This window comes from Athene noctua, chromosome Z (genome assembly GCF_965140245.1).
Source record: "Athene noctua chromosome Z, bAthNoc1.hap1.1, whole genome shotgun sequence".
Taxonomy (NCBI): Eukaryota; Metazoa; Chordata; class Aves; order Strigiformes; family Strigidae; genus Athene; species Athene noctua.
Window position 1 is genome coordinate 22,219,343 of NC_134077.1, and position 12,330 is coordinate 22,231,672.

At 35.3% G+C, this 12,330-nt stretch overlaps 1 protein-coding gene across 1 annotated transcript in view; it reads right to left on the bottom strand.

The window, feature by feature from the left end:
• PDE4D (phosphodiesterase 4D) overlaps positions 1-12,330 on the bottom strand; it is a 633,293-nt gene that overhangs the window by 434,055 nt on the left and 186,908 nt on the right. The window contains exon 3 of the mRNA XM_074932337.1: positions 10,410-10,645. Within this exon, the coding sequence (XP_074788438.1) occupies positions 10,410-10,645 (236 nt within the window). The remainder of the gene's footprint in view (positions 1-10,409; positions 10,646-12,330) is intronic.

Below are 12,330 nucleotides of genomic sequence, written 5' to 3' on the forward strand. Positions count from 1 at the left end.
TATTTTCTTTGCTGTAACAAGAACTAAAAATTATCTGCCCATATATTTTTGCAAGATAATTTTGAAGCCCTTTCTTTTCATCTCCATTTTATAGATATTATCTCGTTTAAAGAAGACCATTTTAAGGAAAGCAAGAATTACAGTATATTTAAGTTCCAAGAGGATCTGATCCGTTTACTTTTCAGAGAAATAATGTCAAGCCTTTGTCTGAAGTGAAAGAGGAAACTAACAAGGATGTTTAAAAGCATTAGAAGAAACTTTGGAGCCATAGCCTAGAAACAGAAACTCAGTAGATGAGTATGTGGACATTACTTTCTATGCTTAATCATTTCAAAGTATTATTTTGGTTACAACTCTGAAGAACTAAGTTCCTCCTGTTTCCAGAAAATTCCATTTATTCCCCTGTGTTCCAATCTTGAATATTATTCATTTTCTATTAATTTTCCTCTTATATTTTTAAATGAAATCAGCACACCATCTCTATAAATTCAGATCTTACTTTCTGAATTTAAGCTTTCTGTTTAATAAGAGACTCTATTTTTCAAATAAAAAAGATTGCTCCAGAACGAAGAGAAAAAATTTCTGTCTCTAAGAATACTTTTTTTTTTCTCTAAAGTTTCTACAAAAAACCATGTCATTTAATGAAATAGCATTTTGATAAAAGTGTTGCATTATAAAATGTTCTTTCTATTTCAACAGTGTGTAATCCTGAAAGTGAAATGCCATATCACCACTATCTAAAATATTATATATATATATATATATATATTTGGATGTGATATTGTGCACTACTTAAACCGCAACCCTTAAGGGTGTTAAATGTTCAAATTCCAAAATGAGGTTTGGAATCTGCATTAATTGCATCATTTGCTAGTAATGTGAAATGTTACTGGAAATATGTTCAAAATATATAAAGTAAATTTGTAATTCTAAATCTGTACTCACCCAATCATAAAATAAATGAAGGCCTAACTATGCATATGCATATGTACAAATATAACTTTATTAGTAAATGTATGGTTATTAACAGTCTGAACATGAACTAAAATTCTGCAGAAACAAGTTGAAGAAATGCATATGATGAACAGATGACAGTGATCTAGATAAGAGAAACAGTTACAATACATTTTATGTGAGGGTGGCCATACTTAGCCAGACCAAGAGTCTTTCTATCCAACATCCTGTAACCCATACTGGCCATAAGCAGGTACCTGTCAAAAGAAAGGAGAGGCATAGATGATGTTCTTACCAAGTCAGACCTTCTCAAATAACCTCCTAAAATCCATCCATTTTCTTCTCAGAGGATTTCCTTAGCCAGGTATGTTTTAAGTTATAAATAGAATAAGGCTATAAAGCAGCGTCCAGTTTTATTATGAAACTAATGTACTAATTGCTAGGTTATGTGATCAGAGGCTTGTCTTCACACAGAATTGTACTGAAGCAAGAGAGGTAAAGAATGATGACAACAGCTTGATTTGCTACATAGCCCACATCCTTTGCCTGTGCACCACCTTGATGCTTCTGCTGATTTAGAGAAAGGAATGCATGAGAAAAAAATAGAGCCTGTAGTCAGCCTTAACAGGGATGGTACAACAGTGACTGCACACAGACCTGTAGAAAGATTGGGTTGTGTAAATGCTCAGTATTAATATGCTTCTCCTTTGATTCCTCTCCTCAGATGCTAGGCACCTTTCTGCACACAACCACATGAGGTGCCTTTGAGCTGCTGTGTGCTCTCCTTCAGCAGTTCACCATGAACTTCCAGGACAAGACAGCTTATATGGTATTGTCCTTAAGGCTGGATTCACCCACAGCTGGTGGCTGGATTATTCTCTTGAAGTGATTTCTATCTTTCCCTCAGCTTTATATGCCTTTGACAGTCCAGTAGGTTTCTTGTTTGTATTTACAAGCTGATGCTGTAGGGATGACTGAAACACAAATCAGAAAGAGCTCAATAGTGAAGCTAATCTAAAGTGACAATTTTTAACATGAAAAAATCCTCATAAGGAAGATGATTTATTCCTCTGACTGGATAAGATTTCTAATTACTTTTGTCATTCTAAATTGACATTAGTATGACATAGTGAAAAAGTATTGGATAAGATTTCTAATTACTTTTGTCATTCTAAATTGACAGTATGACATAGTGAAAAAGTATGTATTAAGAGATTATTTTGTTATGCATTTCTTTTCACACTTCACTTTCAATAACTAATCACTATTTTGAATTTCACACAGTTTTGATTAGAGTATGGGCTTGGATTTGGCTGATTGCTTGAAGAACTATTTTAACAAAATAACTATTTTACTGGTTAACTTCTCAAAAAAAGACAATACCTGAAAAGTATAAATCTTTTAAAACTATTAACATAATATCCCCTTCACTTATGGTACAGAAAATAAGGCTGATCTTAATGAATTCCCAGCCTTCCCCTACCTCACTGCAACTTTAACCAATTATAATTAGAAGCAGTCTTTTACTTTTTCAGCTTTCCCTTTCAAGATGAGCCATTGTAACTGTAGTCCTTGGCACCAATAATCATCTAAGCAGATAACTGAGCAACAGGCTAGGAAGACTCATCAGGAGAAATAATTTAAAGAGATCACTTAGCAAACAGCCAGTCTCTTTGTACCTACAATCAAATCAGCTACGAAACAAGCAAATAGTCACTCCTACTCTGTTTAACAGCACCAAATTATATGAATGCAAAACCAGAACACAGTTTAGTCATATTAAAAAACCTCTCATTTTTATGGAATGCATGCAGGAATGCAATCATAATTGAAAATTAAACTAATATTTTATCATAAAAATCCTACATAATCAGCCAGTGACTCATTTTCCTGTAGTATGCTGGATAAACTGTGATTAAGATCTTAGAAGCAACAGTAGGACACCAAATTGGCTGAACAGGGAACTTCCGTAGAGATGAAATGCAAAAAGCAGAAGTACTGGACATGGAAGAAGAAACATATTCCCAAGAAGAAATACTGAAGTATCACCTGGCTTTTCAGGAATAGCATCAGTAAAGTCAATGCTCAGCTGGAGATGAACCTGGCAGTGGAGATGTAGTGCAAGTAAAAGGTACATCAAAGGCAAAAAGAAGAAAAAGGAAAATGTGGGCCTGCTGCTGAATGGAGTGGGTAGCCGAGTGATGAAGGACATGGAAAAGGATGAAATACTCAAATCCATCTTTGCCTTATCTTACTGGCAAGGTCTCCTCTCAGGCCTCCCAGGTCACCAGGTCCAGAAGGAAAGTTTGTGGAAGTAGAAGGTATCACTCACTGTAGGGAAGGATCAAGTTAGGTTCTGCTTAAGTAAATCAGTCATGTTCAAGTTCCTGGGACCACATGGAATACATCCAATGGTGCTGACAAAGCTGGTCAATGACATTGTGAGGCCATTTTCTGTTTATCATCTTTGAAAAGTTGCAGTGATCAGTAGAGGTCTCCAGTGACCTGAAAAGGTCTGATGGTAAGAACATGTTTAAAAGGGAGTGAAAGAGGACCTGGGGAGCTACAGGCTGCTCCAGCCTCATCTTAAATCCTGAAACGGTTGTTGAGCAAATTCTCTTGTAAGTATTTTCTAAGCATATGAAGGACAAGAAGAGATTGGGAACACTCAACATAAATTTACCAAGGGCATATGTGACAAACCCAATTGCCTTTCATGAAGAAATTGCTGGCTCTTTGAAAAAAAAGAGCAACAGCAGCAAGGTTGACAGGCTCACTGACACCTTGTAGGCAATCAGGAAAGATATGGACTAGATGAGTGGACTACAAAGCAGACAGTAAACTGGATGGTTGCACCATCAGGCTCAACAAGTAGTGGGCAAGTGGTTCCAAATCTAAGCAGCAGCTCTGTAAGAACAGAGCTCCGCTGGAGTTAATACTGGGGCCAATACTGATTAACACCTTTAACAGCTGTCTGGATAGTAAGATGTGATGCACCCTCTATAAGTTTGCAGATGACACCAGAATGGTGGGAGCACCTGATACACTGGAGGGCTGCAATTCACAGAGCCTTGACAAGCTGGAGGAATGGCATGACAGGAATCATATAAGGTTCAGCAAAGGCAAAAAATAACCTCAGCTCAGACTATCACCTGCTGTTACCTGACTTTTGAAAAGTTTATTTCACACTTTATGTGCCCAAAGAGGGCTATACCATCTTTTAGATTTTATATATATATATATATATATATATATATTGATTAAAAGTAACTATTTCAAAATACCTATTTTAAATAGTAGTTGTACATTCTTTTCTTCTTAAACTAGAAAATACATGTACACATACATTGTTCATCCACAATTTACAGTCTGTTATCTAGATACTGATTTCAGAGAACAGAGATCATTTTTGTTATTGAAAAATTAGAATTTTTACAACTGCTGAATAAAATCAGTAACGTCTGAACAAAATTCTGTTTTTTAAAAAAGATTTTGGAATAGCTAATGCTAGACTGGACACAGTACCTGCTGTCCTCCATATTCTACTGGTGCATTAGATGTAAATCATCCACTTAATGCTAGGCATAAATTAAAGTAATCCTTTTCATTTGGGAGATGAGAGATTGGAGATAGGTGTGAGATCTGAAGTCTTCTAAAGGTATTCTGGTATGGGACCTGCCACCCTCACAGCTTCCTTACTTCTCTTCAGCACCTAGTCAGTGCAAGTTGTTCTCCAAAATTATTCCAGAACACATACAGCAACATAGAAATTGTTGACACTGGTCACCATAACAGAAGACTCTAAAAAGCCAACGTTTGGATGCCACAAAACATTAAGGCTTCTAGTGTCCACTTAAGCTCACAAATTCCCATGGATTTTTACCACTGATCTGAGGTTAAATGCTCACTCAATTTTGGTTTTCATACTAATTAAATACACTTTTCTTTGTAACAGGTACTGCAGTCAGATATGGTTCAATGAGACTGAGTTAGTAGGATAGAAACATAAAAATTCAGTGTGAGTCCAGATACGTAACAATAGCTATTTGTTCAGGTCCTACTAATATCAAACACATTCTCAGACCTGGTCAGTAAAATTCTCCTTGACATACTAAGTTTATTTTTAAAGGTTGAGATAAACTTGAGGCTTTTATTTTTTCCCCCAAGCTCCATCCTCAGCTTTCTAACAGGTAGTATAGGCTAGACACAAAACAAGGAGGCAAAAACTGTTGAATTCTGTTCATAGTTTGATTACTGGTTTGTTCTGTAGCCTTGGCCAGTTGCACTACTCCTTTGCATGCAAGTTTTCTTGTGCAGAAAATGAAAATAACACTACTTTCTCATTAACTGATCTCCCAAAGGTAACATGAGGATTTGCTCATGTTTATAATGCTTTAAAATAAAGGAATGTGCAATAAAAGTCCTAAGAATTATTGTGCTGTTCTTCATTATTCTTAACTGACAGATGAGCAAGGGAACACACTGCAGTTGAAAAGAGTCTATACCCATGAGAAGCTTCCTGATAAGAGTTACAGCTTGGCAAGATCTCTTTCAGCACTATGTAAACCATAGCTACCACTTATTTTCACTACATACACTACCCTACTGTGTCGCAAATAAATAAATCTGAAGATCAGCTCTTCCTCAGCTTTTATTTTTATTACATGTTACTCTGCTAAGGTCCAATCTCCTTGCTTTCCTCATCTCTCTCTAACACTCAGTTCCTTAAAACAATAACCAAAACTTACAATCCTGACTGTTGTTTAAAAATACTTCGCTGGTATAGTAAAGTGAATAACTGCAAAATTATGGCTCAGGATTCATACATTTCATTTGTTTAACATTTGGAAAAGCTTTTCGTGCCTGACTACAGAAGACAAAATCTAATCTTTGAGGTAGTACTCTGGCAGCAGGAAAACAGTGAGCAAGTAACTGGTAGATATTAAGACACCTATAGTTTGAATTTGGGACTCAGTCTGTAATGCCAGAGTATCAAACTTACACTGATGATGCTAATAACACTTTTCTAATATTTCCTTTAAGACACAGACACAGTTTAAGTGCATCTTTAAATAAAGAAAAATTGGGGATTATTTAAAATTAAGTTTTTATCTGATTTCCAATAGAGTTTTGACTGTTTCTTTAATGAATAATGAAAAACATAATTTTTTAATTAGTACAGTGCCTATCTAATTCACAGAATTTAACTTAAGGAAAAACTGATAAATTAGGACAGAAAGAACATTGCAAAAAAATATTTCAGAAATTAACTATCATGTAAGTCATTCTTGTAGCTCCCTAGAGTTTCATAAACACACTAATATACACTCTTGCAGTTGTAAGCAATACAAAGGCAATTTAAAATACATCTTACATTGTACGATTATAATAACTTCTCCCAAATTATGTTTGAGCAAAGAATAGGGTAAATAGTAAGAAGAGACAATATATACCCTGAATTTCAGATAACTAAATGAAACACAAAACCCTATTTTATGTATTTTTGTACTGAAAGCCTTTCTAACTACATCTCAACTCCAAAATAACTTTTTGCTTTCAAAGAACCCTTTTAATGATGTCTTCAGGTACACAATGTACTCATATGTTTCTGGACTTTGCACCCAATGAAGGTGTCATTTCCCATCATATAATGTCAGTCACATGTATTAAGAGAACAGAAGAATCACAGCAGCAGCTGGGGTAGTTTGCTCTGTTGTCATTGAAAAATCTATCCTTTAAAGAGAAAATAAAAGACTACATCAGCCTCTGACACCTTGGATCTGTAACATTATGAGTGAGGTATGTATATGTGCCATTACACTTCACAGTGTCCAACAAATGCTGGTCCAGCCAGCTCAAGAATATCTATTTCCTATCCTATCTTCTATCCCATCTCCTTCTGAGTCAAACAATGCAAAACTACAGTTTCCATAACAAAGACGATGGAAGAGACTTTCACCGTATTACATGAAGCTTTAGATAAATGAATACCATCGTAATATATAGATTTGACCAACTGTCCTAATCACATTCAAGTGTTTGAAAGAAGAAGTCAAATTTACAGTATCGCACTTACTATCATAATTCAAATATTTGCTTGAGTATTAAATCAGGGTAGGAGCTGTGGCTATTGGGAAAAACAAATCTAGAGGAAAGTAAACATTCTTTGAAATAATTATCATAAAGAAGGTAAGATCAAATACATTAAATCTCCTCAAACAAACAAGTTCCCATGTATAACAGTGTCCCAACCCTTTTAATACCAGCTGCTTTGGCAAAAGCAAAAGTATTCTGCTGTCAATCCCTTCCTAGCTATGCATACCATCTTAAATGGCATCAGACCTGTTACCTGCATCAAAACTGTTAATAAACTCAGTTACAGTTATCTGAGGAAAACTGGCAACATTTAAAGCATGTGGTCACATTCACACTCCAAATATACTAGCTATCCTAGCTTACAGTAAAATATCACATTTAATATTCTATTTATACAGGCTAAATATATTGCTTATTAAGAAATTAACAAAATATAGGAAGAACTGAAATGTCAAAAGCAATTGCCTGCCTGTTTCTAATCCTCCCCATAGAAGGTCTGGCAAGTGTTACTTTTCATAAACGTAACTGTTGCTGCCAGCTGCCGGCTCAGTCTATCAATTTGCAAGCAGTTGTTTTTATAGCTCATGTTAGTAATTTCGCATGTAAAACTTCAATCCGACACAAATCCTTGATCTTAACTATGGTCTTTAATATTATCTCAGTTTAACCTGGATGAAAAAAAAAAAAAAAAAAAAATAGAATCTGGTTCCCTGTATGCGTTGAAAGAATTTAGAAGGGTGAAAGGAATGACAAGACACTGTGATGTCTCCTTAGAGTCAGAAGAGTAAGAGTTTACCGAGTGTAAAATATATAGAAAAACATTACTGAATATTTACTATCTAATTTTTCATCTAGTCTGATGGGGTTTTTTTAAAAGAGAAGATTTATTTGAGTTAGTGCAGCTCATTCCTCTACAAAGCTCACATAAAACCAGAAACAATCCTGAGACATTATAAACATAAAAAGAGAGAGTGAAAAAGAGAGTGAAAAAGAGATTGTGTGTCTGTACACATGCATATATGTATGTTTAGGAAAAAGATACATATTTTATTTTAAAAAAATACATCCACTGTCTCAGTTTTTAGTTCTGGACGTTCCATAAGATACTTTATAATCCCATTTTTGGAAACTTTTAGCATATTCCTCGAAAAAAAATACATTTGTAGTTTAAGAAGTTTTCAGTGGTGAAATTCTTCCACCTCAGAATGTCTATGACCCAAATGCTCTTCTACCTTCACCTACCCACTGAAGACAGAGAATCCTGTGTCCCACCCATACTTTGGTTTCCTTTACTCAACAGCATATTTCCATATATTTGAAGGCAATGGAGGTAAGCTGTATTTCCACAGACATAACAGGTCCCCTAAGTTTGCGTGCTTCCATGCAGACAGAAGGCAGATAACAGGATAGCTTTCTCCAGCTGTTCAAGCTGGCATTACAAGCATGTAAATGGGAAATTCATAGCTGCTTTAGAGAGCCAACTGAAAACTGGCACTAAATATCTACATAAATTTAATTTCCTGAACAATATTCTTCCTGTAGCAGCATAATTGCTCTTTAGCTAAGAAAGAAACATAAAAGCTAAAGATTTTATATTACAAAGAAACATCAAAATTATAATTGCTTCTGATATTCTGTTCAGTTTGTTTGTTTACACAGACTAGAAGCTCCATTCAACAATCTATAGATCTTCTCTTGTCATTCTCAGAAATGTGAGATAATTTTTTTAGATAAACGTGTTTTGTCCAGTTTCTAAACATATTCTACCAACCCGTGGAATGAATGGCATAGCAGGATACAAAGTTATGTCTTAACGTCCAGCACAGAATCTTGGCCACAGGGAAGCCTCTTACAGAAGTGATCACTCTCTGAGTACAGCGTATAGCTACCCATAATAATTGGCAAGTTTTAGGTTTGTTACTTATTTGAATATCCTTCAGTCTTACTCTTGAATATTTAAATCCAGCCTAGAAATAATGCTGTCTCCAGAATCTATAATCCTTTAGGCTTTTACATAGGACAGAAATGGTGTTTTTCATTCTGCTTTCTGAACTACCATATCAGGATCATACTTTTTAAAATTTTTTTTCAGTGTTGCTAAAGGTAACAAAACAGAAAGTACTTCCTATGTATTACACAGTTTACACAGGACATCCCAAATACTACTGAAGTTTCAAAGCCAAATACTCTGAAATTTAGAAAGGCCAGGAATGTGAACTGTAATCATTCCACCTATATTTATTTTCCTTCCATATCTCAAACCAATCTTCTCTTCAGCCTCCATGGATAGAGAACAAAAAAATCAAGACACCGGTCTATCTTCAAAACTTTGCTAAATAACATTATATTTATCACTCCAAATAATGTGTTCATTTATAAACAATCTAAAAGTTTACATGCTTTTATGGATGTAGTAAGTATTTCTACAAGCATTTCAAGAACTCATTCTACAAGAGTTTCAAGAACTCTTCTCATTTATTCAAACAATAAACATATCCACATGGAAATAAGATTTGGGAGGTGATATTAAATTTAAAATTAATATTAGATGGTTTTTGCCATAGCACCCTAATGAATATTTATGTTTTTTCCCATGTACTACAAGTCCTACATTCTTTCCACAGCTACATTATTCAGAATACAGGATTTTCTCTGAAGGTATGTCCAAAAATTCCTAAGTCCTGCATTTCAGTTCTCAGTGTGTTCATCTTTCCTTTTCCTTATATATCCTTGGGATACAAAACAGCTGCACTGCCTTCACCATTGTAAGCAACAATTTCATACTAAACAATTCACATTTTGTAAAATAAAAGTGGAAGATAGGATGGTATCAGAAACATTTAAGAACACAAAAGATTACTGTACAAAATGTACTTGATATAAGAAGTCACAGATGTAATATGAAGAAACTATAATACAAATCACTATAACCAAATATGTTCAATTATTTACATTACAAATAATGTAGATATACAGGAGCAGGCAAAATCCTCATGATTCCTTGAAACTTATTTTGAAACTGTGTCCTGTAAAAATTTTCTGTGTGTAAGAAGGTTCCTACCTTTATTATAATAATGGAAAAATGATTATTCAAGCTCCAGAAGTCTTCTTTTTGAATATAAAGTATTAATAATGTTCAGAGAAAATGTTTTCTGGTGTTTGTATTTGGACATGACCAATAAATTTACAAGCAGTATTATCAAATATCAGTCACAAATTTACATATCAATATCTTATTCTTCTTTTTTACTTATTTAGGGGATTTAAAAGAGAAATAAACTTCTGTCCTAGAAGCATCATCTTCTGTCCTGCACCTGCCACTGAAAATGTTGAATCAAGAAGAAATTGCTGGGCCTTACCTGCTGGACTCAGCAGATGTAATGGCAATCAGAGGAGGAATCCTCAGTGGAAGAGCTGTGGGCCTTGGGATAGTCTCAGTATCATTCTTTTTATCCCAGTCTGCCTGTTCTAACTGTCTGAAAGCCAGCGGAGGAAGCTGGATGTTACGGGACGATAATCTCCGCACAAGATAGGGCTCCATTCCTTGTAAAGATTCTTCATCCTCAATGCTGTGATGCAGAGCTTCTTCTGAAACCTATGATCGAGGAAAAAAACACCCATCATGTAGGAAAATACCTATAATGTTAATTTGATAAATCTTTTAATTCCTTTCCATAAGCTAGTTCCTTATAAATATTATTAATAGTATCATTATTGAGAAAATTAAAAACAATGATAAAATGCAGTAAAAAGTTTCTAGGGTTAAGATAATTTAGGGGTTTAATAGTAAAGAGAAAGCTAATTAATGAGATTAACACACTGCTATCTAAAATATGTACTCATACCAAAAGTGCTCTGCATTAGACAAATTTCTTTCCCACAATATGCTTGCTTCCCTACACATTAGTTATCTACTTTTTTTTTCAGAAGTCGGACTCCAAATACCAATAATAAAACAAAAGTAGTAGACAGAGATTTGGAACGAAATACCTCTCAACTGAAAACAGAAAAAATTCACCTTAAATTCTCTCAGCTGACCCAACTCCCATCTTTCTCTCTTGCTCACAGTAATTTCATACTAATAGCAAGTGATGAGTACTTAAAACAACCACTGTAGTGCTAGAAACAGTGAATAATTAGAACTTCTGAAGGTCAGATAATAAAGAAATCTTAACTCCAAGCATTAGTAAACACTATTTTTAATTTAATCATCTAAACTGCTGGCAATATTCTCTGGGTCATGGAAGAATGGCAGACAATCCAGGAAATAAATCTCCAACTGATATTGATTTGAAGGGGAGAAAATTTCTTCAGGAAGTTTGCAGAACTTTTAAAAAACAGCTCACCATTGTGAGAGAAAATTCTCAAATAATTACTTTCCTGAGAGCACTGATATTCTAAGCCTGTTGTAATAAGGGCTTTTTTATCTGTGTCTTACACAAGTCTTTTATCATTACTTGACAAATTCCCCAGTACACATACCACTGTCTTCACGTAGTGCCTTGATTACTTCGCTGTGAAGAAACCCAAGTTCTGAGCATGTCTAAAGATTTTCTACATATAAACTAAGAATTTCTACATATAAACTAAGAATTAAGAATTAGCATGTATAGCTATATATTATTCCACCTCAATCAGGTATCAATAGCTTCATAATTCCAATGCAATACTTGATACTGGTACACCGAGTATTTGCTTCTGCCAAATTAGAGTTCACATGTATATTATGGTATACATGGTATACAAAATAAAGCAAGATAGACTATGCCCATAATTTACAATCACACCTCCAGCTGTGGTGCAGACATGGCGTTCAGTTTGACCTGTCTCATGAGGACTGATGCACACCTGCAGGAAAATCTGGCACAGCAATGTATTTGCACTGTGTGCACAGGAAGAGCCACTAATGAAACACCTTTCATGACGAATCATTGTATTGGCTTTGCATGGCAAGGTTTTTGTAGCAGGGGGGCTACAGGGGTGGCTTCTGTGAGAAGCTGCTAGAAGCTTCCCCTATGTTCAACAGAGCCAATGCCAGCCGGCTCCAAGATGAATCCGCTGCTGGCCAAGGCCGAGCCCATCAGTGATGGTGGTAGCGCCTCTGGGATAATGTATTTAAGAAGCGGGGGGAAAAACCCCTGTGCAATTGCAGCCAGAAGAGAAGAGTAAGAATATGTGAGAGGAACAACTCTGCAGACACCAAGGCCAGTGAAGAAGGAGGGTGAGGAGTTGCTCCAGGCACGAGAGCAGAGACCCCCCTGCAGCCCCCGGTGCAGCCCC